Consider the following 27126-nt stretch of genomic DNA (forward strand, 5'->3'; position numbering starts at 1 on the left):
GCGTGTGTGCGCGCGCGTGGGTGTGCCTGTGTGTGTGTGCGTGTGCGTGTGCGTGTAGAAACAGTCCAGAGGTCATTTCCGAGGGAAGGCACTAGCACCCCGGGGGGCTGGGAAAGACTCCTTGCAGAAGGTGAAACTTCGGCTGAGACTTGAAGGCAGGAGGAGAGGAGACAGAGAATGCCTGACGGGTGGCGAGATCTGTAAGTGAGCAGAAGAAGCTAGCGCGTGTGCGTGCGTGGGCGCGCGTGGGTGTGATGGGGAGGGGCCTAGGGAAAGACATTCCAGTCACTTATTCACTCGACAAGCAGTCATTGTTTATTCTGTACGAGGTGACAGACACCAAAAGCTTCCTCGCTGATCCCCAACAGCACTGACCAAGGTAAATCAGTACAAAATATAGGGAAGTTCCGGATGAGAACACTCCCTCCACCACGGCAGGTAGCCTGTCCTTGCAATTTCCCGTTTCAGAGCATTGCCTAGGGCACTGAGAGGTTGTGACTTACCCAGGGTCTCACAGGCAGGACTGGCAGCGAGTGCATAAAGCCAGACAAAAGCCGGACCCCGTGCGGAGGGCCGGTCTCTGACACTCGCTGCTGTGGGACTCGGACAAGCGTGGTGGGGCCAGTAACGACCAAGAAGCCATGGCTGCTGAGCCCTGGGGCGCCTTCAGCGCTGCTCAGCCCGGCGCTGGCAACCAGAGACTCCTGGCCTCCCGGCCCTTGGTCCCTGCGGGGGTTCGGCGCGGGACTCTGCGGGCTTCGAAGAGAAGGCCAAAGGCTCTGACCGTTCTCCCCGTCCTTCTTTTGGGGGGTGGCCTGAGATTCCGACCGCCTTCCCTCAGACTCCTACCAAGGCCTTCCCTCTGAGCCGGAGCACGTTGCTGGAAGGCCCTGTTTGTCTAGACGAGCTCGTCCGGAAACTTAAGGCCTTCTCTGCTTCTTTTAATTTCTGTTTCTTTCCCGGAGTGAGCACAGGTGGTCGGCAGTGTTGAAACCGGCTCCTTGAGCTGGGCTGACCGCCTCATGAGCTTGAGGTCCTGAGCCCTTAAGAGGCTCTGGATGGGAGGTGTCAAGTAGGAGGTAACGAATTCCTGAAGTTAAAGTGAGCGGCCCTGGAGGGCGAGTCATGCATGGCGGGGCAGCCAAAAGATAGGACTCAGTGACAACAACTAAAGTGAAATCCAGTCACAAGTGTGAGTATGATACTAATTATGGGCTATTGTTTTATGTATTTGTCAATATGTGCTTCTGTGTGCTTTTGACCTCTTCAAGTTCATGAAGCTCCCTCCAAAACTGGACATATCTCTGTCAGGATCAGAGTTTTGTGCCCAGGGAAGGAAAGATAAATTGGAAAAGACAGCCAGGGACCTAAATTCCAAGTTCAGCTTACCTAGCCAAACCCTTGCTTTATATATCCCAATTTTGCATACCACTTTGGGCAGGGACTATGTCCAACTTTATTAATTTTCCTTTAAAAATATTTTTATTTATTTCAGTAAATATTTCCTAATAAGATTTTTAAAAATTTTCAAGATTTAGTTTTTTGAGTTTCAAATTCTCTCCCCAACCTCCCACTCCTTGAGAAAGCAAGCAATATGTCAGTTAAACATGTAAAGTCATGCAAAACATTTTTCCATATTATCCATGTTGCAAAAGAAACACACACACAAAACAAGAAAAATAAAGAAAGTGAAAAAATGTGCTTGAATTTGCACTCAGAGTTAATCAGTTTCTTCTCTCTCTGGAGGTGGATAGCATTTTTTTTTTTTTATAATGGGTCCTTTGGAATCGTCTTGGATCATTACATTGATTAGAGTGGTTAAGTCTTCTATAGTTGATTATCATTATAATATTGCTGTTATAGCATTTCAATTTGTATCAGTTCATATAAGACTTCTTGAGTTTTTCTGAAAAGCCAACCACCTGTTCATTATTTCTTATAGCACAATACTCCATCACAACAATTATATACCCCATATACCATCATATACCACAACATGTTCAGTCATTCCCCAACTGATGGATATCTGCTCAATTTCCAGTTCTTTGCCAGCACAAAAAGAGCCCCTATAAATGTTTTTGTACAAATGGGTTTTCTTCCCTTTTCTTTGATCTTTTCAGGATACAGACCTACTAGTGGTATTGCTGGGTCAAACAATATGCACAGTTTTATTACCCTTTGGGTATAGTTTCAAAATGTTCTCCAGAATGATTAGATCAGTTCACAATTCCAGTGTCAAACTTCATTAATTTTCTATGGTAATATTGAATTTTTTCTCTCTACCTTGTAGCCTCAACAACCAATTTATAGCTTGCCCATAAGATATTTTCTCTTGGAAAGTCAATCTAACATCTTGAATTTCATTGTCATTAAGGTGATCATAGACATTTGACTTCACAGTGCCTGAGGTAACTAAGTCTTTGAATTATGGAGGAATTGAGGTTCAGTGATAGACAGGCTGAATTTCCCAAACAGATGAAATCACAGTTCTGTATCATCCCTTGGTCCCTCTTCCCCTAAGAAAATGTATAGTAGAAACATTCTTATAGTTAGTTAAACCAAGGATATAATTCAAAGTCTAATCTTTGGTGATATTCTTGAGAATAAAAGCTTGTAGTAAAGTAAATATGGATGAGTAACATTAGATTTTAAAGAAAAGTGTGGTATGGGAGGGGGTGGTGGAGCCAACATGGCAGAGTAAAAGCAGGAACTTGTCTGAGCTCCTGCTCCAACTGCCTCTAATACCTGTAAAAAAATGACTCTAAACAAATTTTGGACCTAAAGAAGCCACAAAGTGACAGAGAGAAACAAATCTCCTGCTGAAGGCAGCCTGGCAGGCTGACAGGAAGGATCTATTGCACCAACCTGGCAGCCAAGTACAGCCCTGCATGTGCTGCCCAGGACCAGACCCTGGCTACTCCAACCAGTGGCCCAGACCAGCCAGAGCAGACTTCAGGCGAGTGAATCACCAGCAGCTGTGGCAGGTTCCAGACTTCTTAACCCATAAACACCAAAGAGAAAATAAAAGGTCAGTGGGGAACTCTGTTGGAACTGGGTGACAGAAGAGCTCGGTCCAGCACCTGCCCCTTGGGTGAGAGGTGGTGGAGGTGCAGCGGCTGTAGCTGCTGCCCTGTGGCTGTCTCTAGGGTTCCTGGCCTGAAGATTATAGGGCCACCAAGCGACCATTCAGAGGGTAATCACTCTTGCTTTGTCCTGCTTGGATCTGGGTCAGAGTCTTAAGTGGTGGTCCTGGGGTGTGTGGCCAGTGTGCCAGAGCTTGTGGTAGCTATAGATAGGGCATCCTCCTCATAGCTCTGACAGTAGCCCTGACACAGCTGTGAAAACCCCAGCAATTTGGGACACAGCTCTCTCCACTCTGGAAGCAGAGTTCTCCCGTGGCAAAGAGCTCAAAGGTCAAGTAATTGGCTGGCAAGATGAGCTAACAGAGGAAGCACAATTACACCACAGAATCCTTTTTGGGGACAAGAAGGATCAAAACATGGGACCAGAAGAAGACAACAAAGTCAGGACTCCTGCATCAAAAGCTTCCAAGAAAAATATGAACTGGTGACAGGCCATGAAAATCAAGTCAGAGAAGTGGAGGAAAAACTGGGAAGGGAAATGAGAATAATGCAAGAAAATCATGAAAAGTGAGTCAACAGCCTGAATGAAGAAATTAACACCTTAAAAATAGACTAACTTGGGGCAGCTAGGTGGCTCAGTGAATAGAGCACCAGCCCTTGAGTTAGAACAACCTGAGTTCAAATCTGGCCTCAGACACTTTACACTTACAAGCCATGTGACCTTGGGCAAGTCACTTAACCCCAATTGTCCTGCTTTCCTCCTCCAAAAAGAAAAAAAAAAGACTAACTCAAATGACAAAAGAGGCCCAAAAAGCCAATGAGGAGAAGAATGTCTTAAGAATGACTTAAAAAGCCAAACTGGCCTGATGGAAAAGGGATTTCAAAAATTCACTGAAGAGAATATTTCCTTCTAGATTGGAGCAAATGGAAGCTAACGACTTTATGAGAAATCAAGATACTATAAAACAGATCCAAACAAATGAAAAAATAGAAGGCAATGTGAAATATCTCATTGGAAAAACCACTGACTTGGAAAATAGATCCAGAAGAGAGAATTTAAAAATTATTGGACTACCTGAAAGCCATGATCGAAAAAAGAGCTTAGAAATCATCCTTCAAGAAATCCTCAAGGAAAATTGCCCTGATATTCTAGAACAAGGGGGCAAAATAGAAATCTAAAGAATTCACGAATCACCTCTTGAAAAAGATCCCAAAAAGACAGCTCCTAGGAATAGTATAGCCAAATTCCAGAGTTCCTAGGTTAAGGAGAAAATATTGCAAACAGCCAGGAAGAAACCACTTGTAGAAACACAATCAGATTAACACAAGACCTAGCAGCTTCTACATTAAGGGATCAAAGGGCTTGAAATATGATATTCCAGAGATCAAAGGAGCTAGGATTAAAACCAAGAGTCACCTACCCAGCAAAACTGAGTATAATGCTTCAGGGGAAAATATGGTCATTCAATGAAATAGAGGACTTTCAAGCATTCCTGATGAAAAAAAAAAACAGAGCTGAACAGAAAATCTGACTTTCAAATACAAGAAGCAAGAGAAGCATGAGAAGAAGGTAAACAGGAAAAAGAAATCATAAGGAACTTATTAAAGTTGAAGTATTTACATTCCTACATGGAAAAATGATAATTGTAATTCATGACTTTTCTCAATATGAAGATAGTTGAAGGGAATATATGTATATACATGTATGCATAGAAGTGTGTATGTGTGTATAAATATATATGTGAGTGTGTATATGTATGTACATGTATACATGGACAGAGGGCACAGGATCAGTTGAATAGGAAGGGATGATACCTAAAAAATAAAATTAAGATATGAGAGAGGAATATATTGGGAGGAGAAAGGGAGAGATAGAAAAGGGTAAATTATCTCATATAAAAGAGGCAAGAGAAAACTGTTACAAGGGAGGGGAAGAGCAGGAAGGTGACAGGGAATGGGTCAACCTTACTCTCAATGAATTTGGCTCAAGAGGGAATAACATACATACTCAATTGGGTATCTTACCCTACAGGAAAGGAGTGGGGGAAGGGGATAAGAAGGGGGATGATAGAAGGGAGGGCAGATTGGGAGAGAGAATAGTTAGAAGCAAACACTTCTGAAAAGGGACAGGGTCAAAGCAGAAAATAGAATAAGTGGGGGGTGGGATAGGATGGAGGGAAATATAGTTAGTCTATCATAATATAAGTACTATGGAAACATTTTGCATAACTACACATGTACAACCTATATTGAAATGCTTGCTTCCCAGTGGGGGTGAGTGAGAAGGGAAGAAGGGACAGAACCTGGAAATCAAAGTTTTAAAAACAAATGTTAAAAAAATTATTTCTTTTACATGCAAATGGAAAATAAGATATACAGGCACTGGGGTATAGAAATCCATCTTGCCCTACTAGAAAGTTACGGGGTAATGGGGGAGGATATAAGAGAGAACAGACTGGGAGAAGGGGTATTCAGTAGGATCTCTATCTTGGGGTGGGGGGAGGGAAAAGTCAGGGAGAAAATCTTGTGGAAATGAATGCTGAAAACTAAAAATAAATGAGTTAGAAAAAAGATAAAAAAGTTTGGTATGATGATGTATAATAAACAATACATAGTAAAATTACTAACAAGTAAAAGTCTAAGGACAGTTTAATAAGACTTGTAGGAATACTACAGCTCATTTTTGGTTGAATTGTATATAAGAGGCTGGAGTAAAATTAAAAGAGTTCAAATGATTAGAGGCAAAATTTGGATGCCCTAAGGGAGCCTCTATTTTAATCATTCAGCAAACATGCAAAACACTGTCCTAAACCCTGGGAATATAAAGACAGTCAATAATCCATAAGCATTTATTAAAGTTTACTATGTGCCAGATACTGTCAGTGTGAAATACAATGAAAGGTGAAAAATAGGGGAGATACTTCATAAATAAATAAATGGATACATGACATATACAGAGTGGATAGAAGGTAATCTCGGAGGGAAAGATATTAGAAACTGGAGGGACCAGGAAAAGACTTTTGCAGAAGGTTGAATTTGAGCTGAGTGTTGATGGAAGCCAGGAAACAAGTAAAAGGTGAAGGTGAGGGGGCCAAGCATTCCAGACATGGGAAACCGTTAGTGCAAAGTCATGGATGCTAGAGATAGAGTGGAGAAAATGAACTGGAAAGTGAATGGAAGGAGCTAAAGTATGAAAATATGGAAAAGGTAAGAAGTCAGGTTATAAATAACCTTAAATACCAAAAAGAGGTCTTAATATTTGATTCTGAAGGTAAGAGAGTACCAGCACCGTTGTGGACTATCCTGGTGGGACCTAGCTAGGTGCCACCCTATTCCTTTTCTTCCTCCTGTCTTACCTTCCTACTGGACCCCCTAATGGAGGATGTTCCCTCAGCACTGCCCACTGGCCAGCTCCCTGTCCTTTACTTCTGCCCAGTCTTGGTGTAAGGCTTTCCTGGGATGGCCCAAGCTGTTGGTCAATAACACTACGGCACAGGCAGACCTCCATCACTTTCACAGGGCACATGTGGTCTACGGTGGATTTGGTCTTAATGGTATCATATCCTCTATTTCCTAATTAGTGCTTGCAAAAATGGTAAACCTATGGAAGACTGGACTGGGACATTTTTGAGTCATGAGGGTGCTATATGGGTTGCAACACTGAAGAAAAGATGCTCTAAAAGTAGCAGCTTCATATTTTATAGGCAAAATGTGGGATGCTCTTTAAAGATGAACTAATGACCTTGGCTCATAAACACATTCTCAAGTGTGGGTTTCACTTATTGACAAGTGGACAGGATAAACTATTATGCACATGATTTTAACAAACCTGAAGCAAGACCTAATTGGTTGTCACACCTCTGGTATTAAAAAGCTTTAGGGTACAGAAGACAGATTGTTTCAGTTGGTGATAAAAACTGTGCCTCTGGGATAGTGGACAGAAGTGAAGTCTCTTAATTTTACTATGTCAGCAGCATGGAATATATTCCTGAAGGAGAGATTCTGGTAATGTGGCTATTAATAATGTAGTTAAGTCTGGAGCCAATTAAATCCTTTGAAACTCCTGCTGCAATCCATTCTGTATCTCTTCACCTAGAGAATTTGTCATTGCAGGCAGTGAAGATTTTAAGTTTTATAAACATGATTATAATAGTGGAGAAGAGCTAGAATCTGACAAAGGACACTTTGGTCCTTTTGTAGTGTGAGGTTTAGTGCTGCTGGAGAACTGTATGCTCTGAGGATGGGACATGGAGACTACGGCAGTCTGTGGTGGGGAAAATGTGTCCTTTGGAGATTTCATTTCCAGAGACAACAGAAGTGCTGTAAGATGTTGGCTCAGAAAATTCAAATTTTCAACTCCTAAAGTTAGGGCATGAGCATCTTTTGTATACCACAGATGTTATGCAACATATGGACTAAAACAAACAAGCAGTAATTAGCATAAGCCCTTATTGAGTTAATTTCTATATAAGGCAAACATGGGCATCATTTGATGGGGAATGTGAAAGTTCTACTGTTGGGACTAGCATTCTTTAAGTGAAAACTGAGAATTTATATATGTGTCTGCACATGTATCTGTATGCATACATATGTATGTACATGTGTGTATATATACATATATGTAGGTACATTTAACACTGGGTAGTTGTGCTCATTTCATGCACTATGCTACTGCCTTCTTGAATGAACATGTGGAAGTCAAAATCCAGTTTCTCTTATTGCATTTACATGTTTTAACCATTGTACTTTATTATTGAGAAAAATGTAAAAGGCCTATTTTTTTTATCCTGAAAACAGAAAGTCTTTTGCTTCAGCCATAAAGAAGGGAGTATGGAAAAAAATATTTGGCTTGATTTCTCTTTCACTGCTTCTGATAATGAATTGTATTTAGCTGTCTACATAGAATGCCTCTATAACAACAACCAGAACAAAGGCACTTGGAGATGTTACTGCAATTCAGCAGAGTAGGATTGGATGGAGATCTGGGAATCATTTGCATAGAAATGACTGAACCCAGGGAACTGAGGAGACCAGGTGAGATAAGTCTAGAGCCAAAAGAGAAAAGGGTGTGTGACTGGGCATTGGGAGACACGTATGGTTAATTGGTGTAACACAGAAGAAGAACCAAGAAAGGAGAGAGAGAGGAGAGAGCAGTACCACAAAAATTTTAAGAGGAGAAAGTATCCAGAAGGCGAAGGTGATTGAGAGCATCGAATACGGAAGATATGTCAAAGGGATGAAGATTGAGATTTTTAGATTAGTTTTTGAATTTAGCAGTTAAGATCTTGATAACTGGCAACTTTGGAGAAAGCAGTTTCAGTTGAACAGTGAAACTGGAAAGATAAAAATAAAAATAAGGCACAGTATCTTGTTTCAAGAAGCTGCCAATTCTGTAGGGGAATCAAGGGACAAAATAATTATGACACAAATTAGAATAAGAGTTATATATAAAGTGTATCACTTATCTTCACAGAAGACCAAATAAAGAAAAAACAAGCATAAATTTCAGCAAGATCACTTATATTTAAAAATTATGAGGCTAAGTACATATCTAAGGAAGTACAAAAAAGAAAATATGGTATACAGAATATAGGATGATGAAATGATCAATAAAAGTCCTTTTAAGAGTTGGGGTCTGGCGGAAAATATAAATATATGCTTCATGAAAATCTGCCTCGGTTTCTTCATCATATCATGTAGGTAACCTTGGGTACATCAAGACTACCTGGGTGGCAAACTAGAGGCTTTGGGTAGGGGCCGGGAACAGATAATCTATCTTTTTTTGAGGGCCAGACTAAATTTAGAAAGTCTTCTCACTGAAGGCTGCTTTTTTTTTTTTGTCACAGCACTTCAGGAAGACCCTATATTATGACAGACCATTCTTCACTGTGAAATTAATGCTCGAGAATTTTCATATTTTATATACAACAGGTGTTCAAGAAATGTTACTTTATGTTTAAGATAATATAAAGGGTCAAAGATATTTTAATTTGACCAAAAATCTAATAGCTATAAGACATATTCATGAACCCTGCCCACTGGAATAATTTACTGACCACAACAAAATTTTTTGCATATACACTTTAATATTTGAAATAACTAGTAGTGTTTAACATTGTTCAATATTCAAATGAATAACCATTCAACATTATGACATAAAAATTTTAACAGACTCTCTAAAGATTGGAATGCAAGTTACAAACTTCAGGGAGAAAAAACGGTTACCCTTTTCTTGGTCTTTTTTTTTTGGAGGGGGGGGAAGCGGGGCAATTGGGGTTAAGTTAGTTGCCCAAGATCACACAGCTAGTACGCGATAAGTGTCTGAGGCTGCATTTGAACTCAGGTCCTCCTGACTCCAGGGCTGGTGCTCTATTCACTGCGCCACCTAGCTGCCCCTACCCTTTTCTTGTAGTGAACTTTCTAACAAACTTCCAAAATGAAACTGCTTTGCATATACTATTTATATAAACACAGCAAATCTCACAAGGGTCACCTACTGAAGCTCCTTAAGAAAAACAAACGTCAGAAAAGGAAACACAGATTTGCTTTCACTTATACTAAAGTTAACCATAACACAATATCCTATAAACTTTGTGTGATACATTTGTAATTGGGTTGTGACGATATATTCTATGTATGAAAGGATCTTTTCTTGAGTCAAGTGCAGTTGCATTTCATTCCGGTTTTTATTTTTCAGTGGAAAATGCTCTCTTCATCAGGGGAGGTGGAGCTTTACCCACATCAAACATCATTTCCACAGGGGGGTTATTTAGTGAGCACCAGTCTGGAATTCGACCTGTCTGATTATAATACTCCTTTGAAATGGAACGACTCCCAAGAATGTCCTGCAGGGCTCCAAAAATAGCACCTGAATTGTAAAATGGTAAAAATCAGAGATATGGTGAGTGAAAATTGTGAGACTTATTTTAAAAAGTTTTTATACTCAGAATATTGGGAACTCCTGATTTAGACTTTTCTCTTTGCAGAGTTTACTTTGTTTCACCTCAGAAAACAAAGCTCTGAGGGATACAAGGCTTCATCCCCAGGTAAAGCAACTAAATGGGAGTAAGAGTAAAATTATAAATCCTATCTGATTTGGAATGTAAATTAAAAATAAAAATAAAAAAACTAGTTTAGATACTATGGATACTATACTTTTAAATTTTGCTACACCATCATTCAGGGCTATACCCTTGGTTAACTTTTATGTACTTTTAGAAATAATTTGTTACTAATTTACTAAAATAAATTATGAGATTCCACTACATCATATATGTTCCATTTTTGAAATATCTTGTTATAAGTAGCTGTATCTTGATACAATCAATAATACTTTTTGTTTTTGTGGTCCTATGCTTCATTCATTCAAACTGCTTAAGCCTTTTTATAATTTTGTCCTCAATGTAAATACCTTAGGCTAATTTGTCGGTAAATGTACAATTATAATGTTTTTGTTTTATTTTATTTTTTACTTTGGCAGCCAACCTGCCATGGCCTGATACTCAAAATGCCTTACCTGAAATATTTAGTAATTTATATTTTCATAGCACTGTGCACAGTCTGCTCTAAGATTCTATGATTCTACCATTTTATTTTCATAATAAACCTTCCAAGTTTGTCCATGTTAAAACACTTTCCATGAAGTTCATTTGCATTTTTTAATCTAAAAGTTACAAAACTCAATTATTTCTAATTTCAGAATCTCAAAATTAGTTTCTTCCGCATGTATAATTAAATTCTATCATTGTCATTCAGTAATAATGCAATCAACTCTGAACCAGAAGAGCAGCAATAAACATACAACAGATTCTAAAATTTATTCTTCTCGTACTTTTGTTCATATATTCATTTTGCGGGAAAAACAATTAAGAAAATGTTTCCCTCTTCATAAAAGAGGGAATTATAAAATTTCACTTGTAATATTATGAAATTACTTTGTAAGTGAGACTTCTAAAAAATAAAAATAAAGAAAATTTAAAAAATTAAAAGCACTAGAATTTATAACAACATTTATATTGTTGCTCCCTCAAGCCCTCTAACCTCAAATCTCCTATCTACTCCTCCACTACACCTCTGCCCACCAGAGGTCACACCCTGGAACTCACCATTACCCACAAGCCTTCCATTTCTAGGATCAAAACCTCTGCAATTCCTCTATTTGTCTATGACCTCTTATTCCATTTCTCCCTATGCCTTAATTCCTCTTAAACCTATTTTTAAAACTGTTATTTGCCCTCACCATGACTTCTAATTACTTTGACCCCCAAAGTTTAAGAAAAAAAATTTAATTACAAACTTGAAAAACATACACAAAATTTCTCTATTCATACAACTTGCTGTTTGCCTTTTAAAGGCAGAGATTAAATTTGTCAGTAGGTCCCATAATACCTTGCTTGTCAAAGTCCTCTTCTGAACTTCTCTGTGTATTAAAAAAAAGTCTTTCTGATGCTCCTCCTTCCTTCCTTCCTTGTTTGGGTGTGCTGAAATGGTTCCTCTCACACTTTTACCTCTCCTCACAAAATAAGAGCTCTTTTCTTGGCCCCTTTAATTCATTCCATCTCTGCCGAGAGGCGGGAAGCACGATTCATCACTAATGTTCTGGAGCTGTGACTGGTTATGACACTGATCACTATTTTCAAGTCTTCATAATTGTTTTCCTTTACTGTTACACTTTACACCAGTCATTGTGTAATGTTCTCTGTGTTCTATTCACTTTCAGTTAAGTCTTCCCAGGTTTTTCTGGATTCCTTGTATTTCATAATTTCTTTCGGTACATTATTAAATTATATCCTTAAGTCATAATTTATTCAGCTATTATCCAACTGATGGCTACCCATTTTGTTGTCACTACAAAAAATGCTGCTATAGAAATAATAATAATAATACTTCCGGGGTTACTGCAAGGTTCAAATCAGATAATATCTGTAAAGTGCTTAGCACAGTGCCCCATACAGAGCAGCTGCTACATAAATGTGAGCTATTGTCACCATCTAGGTCACATATCTGTTTGAAGCTTATTGTGGTACACGATTTGAAATGTTGCTCAAAACCTCATTTCTGACAGATTCCTCTTCAGTGTTCCCTGCAGTTTCTGTCACACAGAAAGTTCTTATCCTACTATCTGGAATTGCTAAGTCTATCAAACATATGCTACTATATTTGATTGTTTCTGGGTCTCATTGTACTTAATCTGTTTCCACTGATCCACTTTTCTATTTTTTAAACTGAACCAAAGTTCAATTTTTGATAATTACTGCTTTAGAGTATGGTAATATCTAGTACTACATGGCTTTCATCCTTCATACTCCTCTCCTAATTATTTCTCTTGATTTTCTTTTACCTTTAGGTCTACCAGGCGAATTTTTATTTTATCTAGTTGTATAAAGTCACTCATTTGGTAGTTTGGTATGGCACTGAATCTGTAAGTCAATTTAGGTAGAATGTTCCTTTTTATTATATAAACATGAATCAGTTATTTAATTCTGCCATTATATAAAGTGTTTTGTAGTTTATTCATATAATTCCTATATGTGTTTTAATAGGTGGATTGAGGTATTTTATATATTCTGTAGTCATTTTGAAAGCAATTTCTCTCTTCCTGCTGGCTTTTTAATATATAGAAACACTCACGACTCTTATATGTTTATTTTACATATTGCTACTTTGTTTATTTTATTGTTTCAATTTATTTCTTAACTGAATCTCTAGGGTACTCTCAGTAAATTATTACATCATCTGCAAAAGGCAATAATTTGTTTACTCTTTGCCCATGCTTATTCCTTCAATTTCATTTTTTAAAAACTGCTATATCAAATAATAGTGGTGTTAATGGACATCTTTGCTTTACCCTGATTTCTTTGGAAAGATGCCTTGTAGCATTACTCCATTATAAATAGTACTGACTCTGTTTTAGATAGATACTGTTTACCATATTAACAATGTTGCTGAGTCATTTTTCAGTTGTGTCTGACTCTTCCTGATCCCACTTGGGTTTTTCTTGGCAAGGATACAGGTGCAGTTTGACATGTCCTTCTCCAACTCATTTTACAGATCAGGAATTGAGACTAACAAGGTTAAGTGACTTGCCCAGGGCCACAAAGCTAATAAGTACGTGAGGCTGGACCTAGACTCAGAAGAGGAATCTTTCTGACTCCACGGTCCAGCATTCTATCTACTGAGCCACCTCTCTGTTTCATATTAACAAAAGATACATTTATTTCTACACGGAAATACTTTTAATGTAAATGGCTGGCATAATTTGTCAAAATAATTTTAATTATTAGTATAACTATGATTTTTATTAATATGATTTTTGATTATGAATATGATTAATATAATCTTTGTTGTTAACATGTTTATAGACTTCTCAGTACTGAACCAAACAACTGTATTCCTGGTATAAACCCAACCTTGCCATAGTATATAATCTTTTAAATATATCCATACTTCTCAATGCTTACACCTGACTCTATAAGCTCCAAATGATTCTCTTTTCTCTCCAAGATAAAATATGAACTACTATGATTTTTTAAAGCCTTTCAGTCTGGCCCTAATCTATATTTCCAACCTTAATTATACATTATTTCTCTTGTATGCTATGATAGCACCAAAATGGCCTTTTCTCTCTTCCTCACACACAACATTCCATCTCACTTCTCTATTCCTTTGCAACAGCTATGCCCCCATACCTGAAATACACTCCCTCCATTGCTGCCTCTCAGAAGCCATGTCTTCATTCAATGCTTAGCTCAGGTGACATCATCTCTTTCTTTTACCTGCCTTCCTTTCTTCCCCCACTTGTTAGTTTGTGCTTTTAAATAAACCATGCTACTTTATACTTCATACTTCCACTTGAATGACAAGAGAAATACATTTATTAGATAATTGTTACTATTTAAGCAAAATTTAAGTTTTCAAAGTAAAACATGTATGTATGCATTCTTATGGCACACTTAACAGTTCTGAATAAAGAATTACAATGTATCAATACCATTAAAAACACAGTAATGGTTATAGAATGAACAAGCATCGTCAATACAAGAAAAAATTAGGTTCTGAAGATGTGATACTTTGTAAATTTATTTTTAACATTCTAAACATAGTACTTTAAAATCATAATCTTACCTCCCAACCAGGCCACACAATTAGGTTTTGCAGGTGGAGTATGAATTCGGAATGTCTTAGTGCCAAATACTTTTTTGTATTTTGGTTTCTCTACCAAATACTTGATTTCTGCCATTAATCTATGTAAGAATCCTGGTAACATAGCAGTACCACCTATGACTACCAAGTTCTCTGCCAGCTGCTTCCTTGTGTCTATTGGGCACTAATATTAAAGATAAAGGAAAACAAGTTATTTTAAGTACAGGTCAACCTGATTAAAAAAAAAATGAACATAGAATAATAAAATGTTAGGTGAGCATTTGCACTAAGAAACTAAGAAACATGTGACTTACACAATCTTTCAGTGGAGATTTTTTTTTTGCCTTTTGGAGGGCAATTGGGGTTAAGTAACTTGCCCAAGGTTACACGCTAGTTTTTTTTGTGTGTGTATGTGGGTGTTAAGTGTCTGAGGCCAGAACCGAACTCGGGTCCTCCTGACTCTGGGGCCAGCGCTTTACTCACGGCACCACCTAGCCACCCCTCAATGGAGATTACTTCTCACAAGTTATAACAGTTGGAAAAATTATTGACACTACACATACATTTTTCTTATTAAAAGAGAAAATAAATGTAATTTCCTTGAAGCGTTCCACTCTAAAAATGAGCATGTGTATCTTTATTCATAGGTGTGGCAACAGTAATAGAAAGTGCTCTACAGAAAAGGGATCTAAATGCGAATGCTGCTGTCTAAGGTGGTGGTGCTCACAGTCTTTGTGAACCTGAAGCTACCTGTGCCATCACCATTATCTGATAATATAACATTGATAATATTCTAATACGGATAGGAAAAGTCTTATAGAGACAAGGACTTTCTGAGAAACAAATGGTGGAGGTGCTACTGTCCTTCCAGTCACCCAGGTTTATGTCATTATCTTGACTCTTCCTTTCCTCTCACCACTCATATTTAAACAGCGGCCCAATCTTACCGATTCTACCTCCAAATCTTGCCTCTATCTCCTCTCTATTCACAGTGCCACCACCCTAGTTTAGGGCCTTATTACCTCTCACAACTCAACTTTCACTTTCTTTGTACATAAGCCATCCCCCAAGCACACCCTCCATTGCTGCTTCTCAGAAGCTATATTTTCATTCAGGGTTCAGCTCAGATGACATCATCTCTTCCTTCTACTCGCCTTCTTTCATTCCCCAACTTCAGTACTCTTCTGCTCTCAAATTACCTTATATTTAGGCAACTGTGAATGTGTTTGTTCTCTAGTGGAGAGTGAGTATAAGCTCCTCAAAATCAAGGCCTCTTCCATTTTTGTCTCTGTATTGCCAGGACTTAGTACAATACCTCATACGTATTTATACAGATAATTAATGTTTCTTGAATGAAATTGAATGAATGAAATAAAACCAAAATATGTAGGAATTTATAATTTGTGCACATAGTACACTCTTTGTAAACATTTGCTGAATTATATTTGTCATAATGAATTATATAAATTAATTAAAATAATAGGAATACCTGTATAAGTGAATCCAATATTAAAGTGGCGACCGATTTCTCTTCATTATCTTGCTCAAAAAGAACTTCCACAACAGAATCTCTAGTGAGATAAAAAGAAAACTATTAAAATCATAGCAATTACTATACCAAATATAATATAAAGTAATTCTAAAATGATACAGTATAATTCAATGGCAAAACAGGTTATTACTAAATGGATTTAGAAATATTTATGATCTTGCTGTTTTAACAATGGTCTTACATGATACAGCATATAACCCATTCATGATTGCCCATCTTGTATAACTCTTGTGTGTGTTACCAAAAGTTTGCCACTGGGAGTCCACCCAATGTCCAGTGGAACCCTTGGGCTATCTGTCATCTCTTGTTCTTGCTACACATCCAACCCATCTTTTTTATATGTCATACGACTTGATGATGTCCTTTGTTTCTGTTCTTTGGAGGTCTTCATTTGTAGGAACACTGGCAAAAGATCGGTTTTGAAAAGATGAGCCTTTGCTTTCATGGAAGCTTTGGGGGAGTAAAAGAGCTATTCAGTTTTCTGTAATCTAGCACATTCTGCTCCTGTTTAATTTTGGTTTCACTTCATTGTTCATCAGAACAGTCTGTTCTAGATATAATAATAGATGACATTTATATAGCACTTTAAGGTTTGCAAAAGTGCTTTAATATTAATTTGATCCTCACAACAACCATATGGATGGAGTAAGTACTATTATTTTTTTTTTAAGCAATTGGGGTTAAGTAACTTGCTCAAGGTTACACGGCCAGTTATTTCTGGGTGTGGTGCTAAGTATCTGAGCCTGGATTCGATCCAAGGTCATCCCGACTCTGGGGCCGGTATTCTTACTCGCTGAGCCACCTGGTGGCCCCTAAGCAATTGGGGTTAAGTAACTTGCTCCAGGTTACAAGGCCAGGTGTTTCTGGGTGGGTGCTAAGTGTCTGAGCCCAGATTCGATCCCCAGGTCATCCTGACACTGGGGCTGGTGCTCTTACTCTCTGTGCTACCTGGCCACCCCAAGTAAGTACTATTATTAATTTCATTTTACAGATGAGAAAAAACAAGGCAGATAGAAGCAGAGAAAGGTCAAGTGATTTATTTAAAGTCACTGCCAACAAGATTCATCAGGTCTTGGTGACTTCAAGTTTAAAACAGAACCTAGTTGCCTCAAATATATTTATATATATGCACATATATGCATATATGTACACACACATCTGCACCTATATACACACACCATACATACATACATATACACATACATACATAACATGCATATATATGTGTATAAGTGCACACACACACTATTAGAGAAATCCTAAAATCTGAGCTATGGACACTGGATTTGAAGAAGTCATGTGTCAATCCACGTGGCTCAAAACATGAGAGTCTACATTCCCAATGTAGACTGTTCTTGGTAAAAACAAGAAGCTCTCTCAGTAGGGGGTTAGTTGTAGACATCATAGCAATTTCCCTTACTTCCCCCAGATGCTGCTAGGGTTTTCCTTCAATTCAATCCAAGAAACTTTTATCAAACACTAAGTGGTTACAAAAATAAAAGCAAAATAGTCCAACTCCGTTAAGGAACTTACATTCTTGGCTCCTGATCAGTTTCACATATTCTTAACTTATTGCTGTGTTCTTTTTATGTTCTGGAGCCTGCCCATCTGGGTCAGGCTTCTCCTCACTTCTACTTCCATTCCCTCCAAACCTGGAAAGGGCTCTAATCTGACATTATTCCCACTCAACTCTACCTCCAAACAACATCCCTTTTCTTGGTTCTCTCGTCCTTTAACCTGATCTCATTGCCTAGTAAAGTGGGCAAAAATACAGTACAGTGAGATGGGTTCGGAATTGGCTAAATGGCCAGATTCAAAGACCAACTGTCAACGGGGCAGGAGACTCGTAGTGGAGTAGTTCCAGAGATCTGTGCTGGGCCCTGTGCTGTTTTGAAATTTTTATCAATTACTCGGAAAAAGGCATAAATGACATACTTGTCAAATCTGCAGATGACACATACAGGAATAGCTAACACGCTGGAAGACAGAATCTAAAAAGATCTTGACAGGGTGGCACATTAGGCTGAATCTAATAAGATGAGATTTAACAGAGATTATAAATGTAAAATTTAACTTGGATTCAAAAGAACTGACTTTATAACTATAAGATGGGGGAGGCAAGGTTGTCTGAAAAAGATTAGTGGTAGATAGTAGACAGGAAGTAATATCAGTCAACAATAAGATATGGTGGCCAAAGAAGTTAATTTGGCCCTGGGCTACTTTGAGAAGGCAGAACTTCCAGAACTAAGAAAGCAACAGACCTTATATAATCTTCTCTGGTTAAACCACATTTGGAGTACTAATTTTAGCTCTGGATACCACAAATCAGGAAGGAAACTGATGAGCTGGATCATATGTATGACAAACAATCTGGTGAAGGGTCATGAGTTTATGCCATATGAGGAACAATCAACCAACAAGCAGTTATTAAACTTTTGTGTGCTAGGCACTAGGAATACAGAGAGAAATGAAACAATTTCTGCCCTCAAAGAGCTTATGTTCTATTGTAGATATAACACAAATAGACACACATAGGTAAGTATAAATAAAATATCCAAAATGTATACATATGAGTCAATTTTAATGATCTTTTTCTGGGGGGAAGCTCTTATAGCTGGGCAGTTCAGGAAGGGTTTCATATAGAAGGGTTTCTAAATATTGGAGGTTTGAAGGAAGGAAATTAAGGCAAGGGGAGAGAATAACCCTTGTATATATAAAGACATTGAAACCAGTGCAGGAGCAATGGAGAGACATATGTGAGTAACAGCCAGATTGGCTGAGAGAGCGTGTGCAGGGTATGAAATATAAAAAGGGGGAAAGGTGGACTGGAGCCAAGTTGTCAGGGGCTTTAATTGTCAGACAGAAGGGGTTGTAATTAGTCTGGAGAGATGTTTAGCCTGGAGAAGAGAAGACTCAGATTGGACATGACAGCTGTCTGCAGATAAGGACTGTTCTGTGGAAAAGGGATTAGACTTGTTCTATTTGGCCCAGAGAGCAGAATTAGGGCAAATGGTGGAAGCTGTAAAAAGGCAAACTTGGGCTCCATTATCAGGGACAATCTTCTAATAACAACAACTTTTGTTTTTCATTTTTAAAGCTGTTTTTACATTTACATTTACAGGCTACCCTAACTCTAAGAGGAGTCTCTTGTGAGTACAACTAAAAGTTACCTCTGGAAGCAATGTGACCCTTCTCATTGGAGACGTTCAAGCAGGGACTGGATGCCCATTTATCAGGTACATTATGAGGAATCCTTTTCAGCTATTAGGTGGACCTGTTGAGGCCTGAGGTTATTAAATTAATTCTGTTAACATTGTAACTCTCTAATCCTACAGCCAGGGTAAAAGAAAATGAATTTATCTCAAGGTGGAAATCAATACATTTTCTCATGGAAATATTGTACTATTTGGCTGGCTATCCAGTAACAATTGTACTAAATATGCCCATTGAATGGTAGGTAAATTCTAGAATGGTGTTTCCAAACTAATTTGTCCATGGAATCCTCTGGCCTTAAAATATACTCAGAGAAGTCATAAATGCTGCTCAGAGACCACTGGGATAAAAAAAGGATGCTGGGTATGCTTCCTCCTTGTCCCACTGACTCCCTGAAAGTCAGGTCTTGCCTAATGAGGAGTTCAGTTTCCATCTAACCTTGGGATGGGAACACAGCAACAATGGTGGAGGAACAGAGTAAAAAGGCTTGTAAGTACAATCAAATATACTGTCCAAATAGTAAGAAGTCATATTTGGACGTATGTCACAACTTATTTACTAATCATGGAAAACTGCTATGCTATGAGAATTGAAGAAAGAGATGATTTTAAAAAGATAAAGTCTTTTATAAAATGTTTCAGAGTGAAGTAAGCAGATGAGAACAATTTATACTATAACAGCAATGTTATAAAAATGAACAATTTTGAAGACTATTATAAACTGATGAAGAATAAAATGAGCAGAACCAGAATTTATACAAAAATAACAATAAACAATTTTGAAACTACGATCAATATAATGACCATTCATGATTCCAGAAGACTGATGATGAAACATGCTATTCATGATAGGAAGGTGATGGATATTGCATATAGTTATGAGGGAATTTGTTTTGCTTGATTGTGTATTTGTTATGAGGAATTTGTCTTTTTCTTTTTTCCCCAGTAAGATGTGAGCTGGTAAGGAGAGAAAATAGATTCTGTTAATTTTTAAAAATTGGGTGGGGGTGTGTATGTTTAGGGAGAGGCATTATAAAGACATGGAATGTTGCATGTTCTTTCAGATGAGGTCACTGCATCATGTTTCACATATGCATTATATGCTCTAAATCATTATGTTAGAAGAGACTTCTCATGGAGTTAGGGTAATGTATAAATGTTTATAATGTAAAAACACATCAATAAAGCTTAAAAACAAAAGCAAAACAGTAAGACATCAACCACTGTCCAAAGGAGGAGAGAAAGGCTCATCCTTAGACATAGCAGAGCTCATTTAAGGAAGGCTTACATTAAATTGATTTACAAGTCAAAAGTAACATGTCTAATAATGAGATAAGTATAGTATAGGATCAAAGTATTACTGATTTAGAATATTTGGCAGGGTTGGGTCTCATTCTGTTAAAGGCAAAATTCTGTCATGGAAAACTAGGGGTCTATTGTATAGGGAAACAAACTTCAAGTACAATGTTTCAGGTACATTACAGGTATTTAGGACTAGGCATAGAACCTAAGCACCATTTATTATTTTTTTTTATTTTTATTTTTTGCTTTTTGGAGGGCAATTGGGGTTAAGTGACTTGCCCAAGGTGCTAAGCACCATTTATATCAGTTTATGGGGAAAGTCTATTCTGAGTTCCAAATAACTTTTAGAATACAACCATTACTTAATAGACTTACCTATAGGTGAATAATTTATGAATAAACAAGAGATAGAGAGCAAAGTCAGGCATAAAAATTGATCATTTTGGTTACAATGAAATGAAAAGATTTTGTATAAATAAAGCAAATGTAGCCAAGATCAGAAGGAAAACAGAAAACCAGGAAAAAAATTTTTTATGAAGAGTTTATTGGGGGCAGCTAGGTGGCACAGTGAATAGAGCACTGGCCCTGGAGTCTGGAGGACCTGAGTTCAAATCTGGCCTCAGACACTTAACACAAAACTAGTTGTGTGACTATGGGCAAGTCACTTAACCCCAATGGCCCTACCTTCCTCCCTCCAAAAAAAGAAAAAAAAAAAAAAAAAAAAAGAGTTTATCGGATAAAGGTCTCATGTTTAAGACATGTAAAGAACTTTGTCAAATCTATAAGAATGAGTCTCAAAGGATACGAACAGGAAATTAAAACAATCTTGCAATATCATTTTATACCTACCAGATTGTCTAAAATGATAGAAGAAGAAAGTGACAAATGTTGGAGGGGATGCAGAAAAATTGGGACACTAATTCATTGTTTTTTTTTTCCTTTTTGGAGGGCAATTGGGGTTAAGTAACTTGCCCAAGGTCACACAGCTAATTTTTGTGTTAAGTATCTGAGACCGAATTTGAACTCAGGCCCTTCTGATTCCAGGGCCAGTGCTCTACTGACTGCGCCACCTAGCTACCCAGACACTAATTCATTGTTGGTGGAATTGTGGACTTATCCAGCCATTTTGGAGAGCAATCGGGAAGTATACCCAAGGAGTTATTAAACTATTTATATGCTCTGACCCAGCAATACCACTACTTGGTCTATTTCCAAAGATAATTAGGGAAAAAGGAAAAGAACTTATAGGTTCTAAAATGTTTATATAGCTGCTCTCTTTGTGGTGCCAAAGAACTGGAAATGGCAGCAATGTCCATTAATTGGGGAATGGCTGAACAAGGTATAGGATATGACTGTGATGGAATTCTATTGTGCTATAAGAAATGATAAGCTCGATGATTTTAGAAAAGCACTGTAAGACTTGCACACAATAATGAAGAGCAAAATGAGCAGAACCAACTAAACATTGTGTCTAATAGTAACATCGGTTCTGTTTGAATAGTGACTCTGAGAAAATAAGTTATTTTGACTATTATAAATACCCAAATTAACTCTAAGGAACATATGAAGAAAGATGCTATGTATATCCAGAGAAGTAACTGTAGATGCATGTATGGAATCATTTTACATACATATGCTTATTTGTGTCTAATGTTGTCTATCTCTGGGGTGGGGGAAGGGAAGAAAAAAATTTACAAGATAATTTTGTTGTATATTCGAAAGGAACAGCAAGTTGTACATAGTAGATTTGCAGTTTCATAAGCAATCATCTTTTTTTAGTGTACTATATTGTGGAAATGCTTATTTTATTCCTCAAATTAAAAGTAAAATAATCAAAAAGAATATAACCACTTCCCAAACTAGGGAGATTATCTGATACTGTTAAGCTTACAATGTGAGAGTAAATTCTTGGTGAGCATTCTACCAATGCTTTTCAGTAACTTCTGCATTTTAAAATCTTTTTTTTTTTTTTAAGCAATCGGGGTTAAATAACTTGCTCAAGGTTACACGGCCAGGTGTTTCTGGGTGGGTGCTAAGTGTCTGAGCCTGGATTCGATCCCCAGGTCATCCCGACACTGGGGCCGGTGCTCTTACTTGCTGTGCTACCTGGCCGCCCCTGCATTTAAAAATCTTAAGAGAGTTGCCTGGAACACTAAGAGATTAAGAAACGTACCCATAGCCAGTCAAAGGTTCAGGACCTGAACCTAGGTATTCCTGATGCTCAGTACAGCTACATGCTGCCTCTTAGGGAAAAGAATATATGTTTGTAAGTTGTAACTTAAGAACTTCCTTTGTGATAGTATTATTTTTTTCTGGTTTTGAGGTTATGTGGCTTCTAGGGGGGAGAGTGTGAGAGTGGAGGGTGGGGGGAAGCAAGTGAACGAGAAAGAGAGAGAGAGAGAGAGTAAGAGAGTGAGTACAGGAGTGATAAACTTTAATTTGTTATGTATGCATGTGTTTTATATGGTGAAACATGTTCAGAAGACATTAACTATCTTTTTGCAGGAATTTTGCACATAGTAGGCACCTGATAAGCCATTTGGAGAATTATTGAAATGTAAAATACAAAAAGGATACACACCACTATCAGAAAACAAATTTAGTGAATAATAAAGAGTAAGCTCATCCATGGGTTACTCTTACTATTCGCCTCCTTTGAGTTATTTGTGCCATTGAATGGAACTGGTGGAAGTTATGAAACTGTGCTAACTGGGTCCACTACAAATGTATATCATCTAAACTCAACTAGGTCCACATGGTATGAAGAATCCTTCCCCCACCACCAATTGATTCTCTTTCCCACTCTATGATGGACTCAACTAAGGTCCTCACTTCAACTTTATCAAAAAAATTGAACCCATTCACAAAGAGCTCCTTCTTTCTCTTTCCTTGTCTTTTAATTCCTGATGTCAGCTCTCAATATTTTCTCATTTATTCCAGTATGAAATAAAGAAGTAGCCCTTTTCCCTGCCAAGGTTGACACTTACACCCTTGACCTAATTTCCTAATGTCTTATTGAGAATATTGTCCACACTTTCATAATCATTCTCTCCCTTGTCTTCAGTTTCTCCCTATCAACTATCTATTTGTCCTGCTGTCTACAAACACCTTTCTGTCTCCGTTATACTTAAAAAACACTCTTCTCAATAAATGCCATTATCCCTAACCATATTTTATATCTCTCCTTCTTTCTCATAAAAGTTCCTTGAAAAAGTCATATATATTTTGTATCTCCATTTCCTTTCTTCTCATCTAAAATGCCAATAATCTAGCTTCTGACCTCATGACTCAACTTAATTTTCTCCAAAATTATTAATAATTTCTTTATCACAAAATTAAATGGCCTCTTCTCAATTCTCACCCTTTTTGATTCTCTATAGTGTGTGATACTGTTAACCAGACTCTCCTTCGGGATATTCTTTCCTCTCCGGGTTTTCATGATATTGGTCTCTCTTAGTTCTCTTTCTACTTGTTTGACCACTCCTTCTTGGTCTCCTTTGTTAGCTCATCATCCATGTCTTGCCCACTCTGTGAGTATATTCTATGGTTGTATATTTTTTTCCTCTCACTTGGTCATCTCATCAGTATTTACCATGATGATTCCTAGCTCTATAAATATAGCTTAGTTTTTCTCCTGAACAATAGTCCCAACATGAACTTCCTATTGGATGTTTTGAAGAAGATGTGCCATAGGCATTTCAAACTCAACATGACTACAACTGAACTCGTATTTTTCCCGAAACACATTCTTCTTCAGAACTCCCCAATTACCGGTGAGGATGCTACCATCTTTCTAATCACCTAGTTTTTCACCGTCATCCTTAATTCTCCATTCTCATTCACCCCACATATTCAAGTCAGCTGTCCAATCTTGTACTTTATATCTCCACAATGTTTCATGCACATGTCCCTTACTCACCACACACACGGAACCCATTCTACCTCAGGACTTCATCAGCTTCACCTGGACTATTACAATAGACTCCTACGTGTTGTCATCTCAAATCTCTCCACATCTCACTTCATCCTTCACATATGGTCACCTCCTTACACATCAAAATCCAGGGACTCCCTATTACTTCTAAGATCAATTAATTTTAACTCCTGTCACTTATACCTATTTACACACTGAACTGTTTCTGCCTTTCCAGTCTTTTTATACATTATCACCCTACATACACTCTGTGATGCAGCAGGTTGTTCTACTTGCTATTCAGAACAAATAGAATTCTGTCTCCTATCGCCTCACCTGTGCCCTGGCTATCCCCCATGCTGTTATTCACTGTGTCCTCACCTCTACTTTTTAGAATCCCCAGTTCCTTCAAGACTCAAGTCAGGGGGGTGGAGTCAAGATGGCGGAGTAGAAGCAGTTCCTCCACGAGGCTTCCACCTTCCCCAATCCATGTAAAAAGGGGACTCTGAACAAACTTTGGAGCTGAAGAATCCACAAAATGACACAGAGAAGCTAACCTCCCGCTGAGGACAGCCCAGCAGGCTGGCAGGAATCAGCCAGCACAGCGCTCTGGGAGCTGAGCCCAGGCCCGCGTGAGCCGGAGGTTTTAGCCCCAGGGCGGCTCTGAGGCCGTAGGGACTCCAGATCAACAGCAGCTGTGGCTGTTTCCAGATTTATCAACCCATGGATGTGAAAGACAAAGTGAGAGGACAGTACAGTCTGGACTTTGGGACCCAGTAGTTGGGAGTGCTTTGGCTTTTGCCCCTGGGGCGAGAAGCTGCTGAGACGCCTTGGCTCAGCCCATGCCATGCTGCAGCTTCAGCTCCTGGCCTGCAGAGTGTAGGGGGACCAAGTGACCAGTCTGAGGGGTAATCGCTCCTGCTTTAACCTGCTTGGATCTGGATTGCAGTCTAGGGTGGAGGTGCTGGGGTGTGTGTCCAGCTTGCCAGAGCTTGTGGAAGCTTCAGAGAGGGCACCCAATTAATACTTCCGACAGCTGAGAAAACCCCAGAGTTTGCTATGAAGCTCCCCTGTCTGGTAACAGAGTCCTACTGTAGCAAAAAGCCCAGGGGTCAAGTGACTGAGGGGTGACATGACCAGGCAAAGGAAACAAAGCAAACAGAAGAACCCCAACATTAGACTCCTACTTTGGGGACAAAAAGGATCAAAGCATGGAACCAGGAGGAAGACAGCGAAGTCAGAACTCCTGCACTAAAAGCTTCAAAGGAAAATACGAGCTGGTTACAGGCCATAGAGGACCTTAAGAAGCAGATAGGAGAAGTGGAGGAAAAATTGGGAAGAGAAAGGAGAACAATGCAAGAAAATTACGAAATGAGAGTCAACAGCCTGACTGAGGAAAATAATACCTTAAAAAACAGACTAACTCAAATGGCAAAAGAGGCTCAAAAAGGCGATGAGGAGAAGAATGCCTTAAAAAGCCAAATATGCCAGAAGGAAAAAGTATCTCAAAATCTCACTGAGGAGAATCATTCCTTCAGAATTAGATTGGAGCAAAGGGAAGCTAATGACTTTATGAGAAATCAAGATGCTGTTAAATAGATCCAAACAAATGGAAGAATAGAAGGCAATGTGATATATCTCATTGGAAAAACCACTGACCTGGAAAATAGATCCAGGAGAGATCATTTAAAAATTATTGGACTACCTGAAAGCCATGATCAAAGAAAGAACCTAGAAATCATCCTCCAAGAAATCCTCAGGGAAAACTGCCCTGATGTTTTAGAACCAGAGCGCAAAATAGAGGTTGAAAGAATCCACCAATCACCTCCTGAAAAAGATCCCCAAAAGAAAACTCCTAGGAATATTATAGCCAGGTTCTGGAATTCCCAGATCAAGGAGAGAATATTACGAGCAGCCAGGAAGAAACAATTTGAATATTGTGGAAACACAATCAGGATAACCCAGGATCTGGCAGCTTCTACACTGAGGGATTGAAGGGCTTGGAATGTGATATTCTGGAGGGCAATGGAGCTGGGATTAAAACCAAGAATCACCTACCCAGCAAAACTGTGTATCATGTTTCAGGGGAAAACATGGTCATTCAGTGGAATCAAGCATTCTTGATGAAAAAAAAACAAGAGTTGGATAGAAAATTTGACATTCAGATACAAGAAGCAAGAGAAGCATGAGAAGGTAAACAGGGAAAAGAAATCATAAGGAACTTATCAAAGTTGAACTATTAACATTCCTAGATAGAAAAACAATAATTGTAACTGGTGAAACTTCTCAGTATGAAAATAGTTGAAGAGAATAGAAATATATATGGACATATGAATACATATGTGCATGTGTGTATATATGTTTACAGGTATACATAGATGGCACAGGACCAATTTAACAGGAAGGGATGATACTTAAAAGGTGAAATTAAGAGGTGAGACAGGAATATAATGAGAGGAGATGGGGAGAGACAGAATGGGGTAAACCACCTCATATAGAAGAGGCAAGGGAAAATGGTTACAATGGAGGGGAAGAATAGGAAGGCAAAAGGGAATGGGTCAACCTTATTCCCATTGAATTTGGCTTGAGGGAATGAAATACACACTAAATAGGGTATCTCACCCTCCAGGAGAGTGGGGGGGAGGGGATGAGAGGGGGCATGATGGAAGGGAGGGCAGGCTGTGGGGGAGGGAAGTTGGAAGCACCCACTTTTGAAAAGGGACGGGATCTAAGTAGAGAATAGAACAAGCAGGAGGTGGGATAGGAGGGAGGGAAATATAGTCAGTCTTTTACAATACATCTACTATGTTATTGTTTTGTATAAGCCACACATGTACAAGCTATAGTGAACTGCTTATCTTCCCAGTAAGGGTGGGTGACAAGTGAGGAAGGAAATGAATCTGGAATTCAAAGTTTTAAAAT

At 38.4% G+C, this 27126-nt stretch overlaps 1 protein-coding gene and 1 pseudogene across 1 annotated transcript in view; one reads left to right on the forward strand and one right to left on the reverse strand.

Annotated features, from left to right (window-relative positions):
* Positions 1-6635: 6635 nt before the first annotated feature.
* Positions 6636-8444, forward strand: LOC138164125 (serine-threonine kinase receptor-associated protein pseudogene; annotated as a pseudogene).
* A 142-nt stretch (positions 8445-8586) lies between these two features.
* The window catches only part of ACTR10 (actin related protein 10), a 33729-nt gene continuing 15189 nt past the window's right edge, over positions 8587-27126 (reverse strand). Inside the window, exons 10-12 of the mRNA XM_069091807.1 lie at positions 15715-15796; positions 14208-14409; positions 8587-9951 (exon numbers count right to left, since the gene is read on the reverse strand). Of these exons, the coding sequence (XP_068947908.1) occupies positions 9770-9951; positions 14208-14409; positions 15715-15796 (466 nt within the window). The 3' untranslated portion in view covers positions 8587-9769. The remainder of the gene's footprint in view (positions 9952-14207; positions 14410-15714; positions 15797-27126) is intronic.

Source organism: Petaurus breviceps, unplaced genomic scaffold (assembly GCF_028583685.1).
Source record: "Petaurus breviceps papuanus isolate PSGF00001 unplaced genomic scaffold, PetGlider_PUasm1.0 189, whole genome shotgun sequence".
NCBI classification, from domain to species: Eukaryota; Metazoa; Chordata; class Mammalia; order Diprotodontia; family Petauridae; genus Petaurus; species Petaurus breviceps.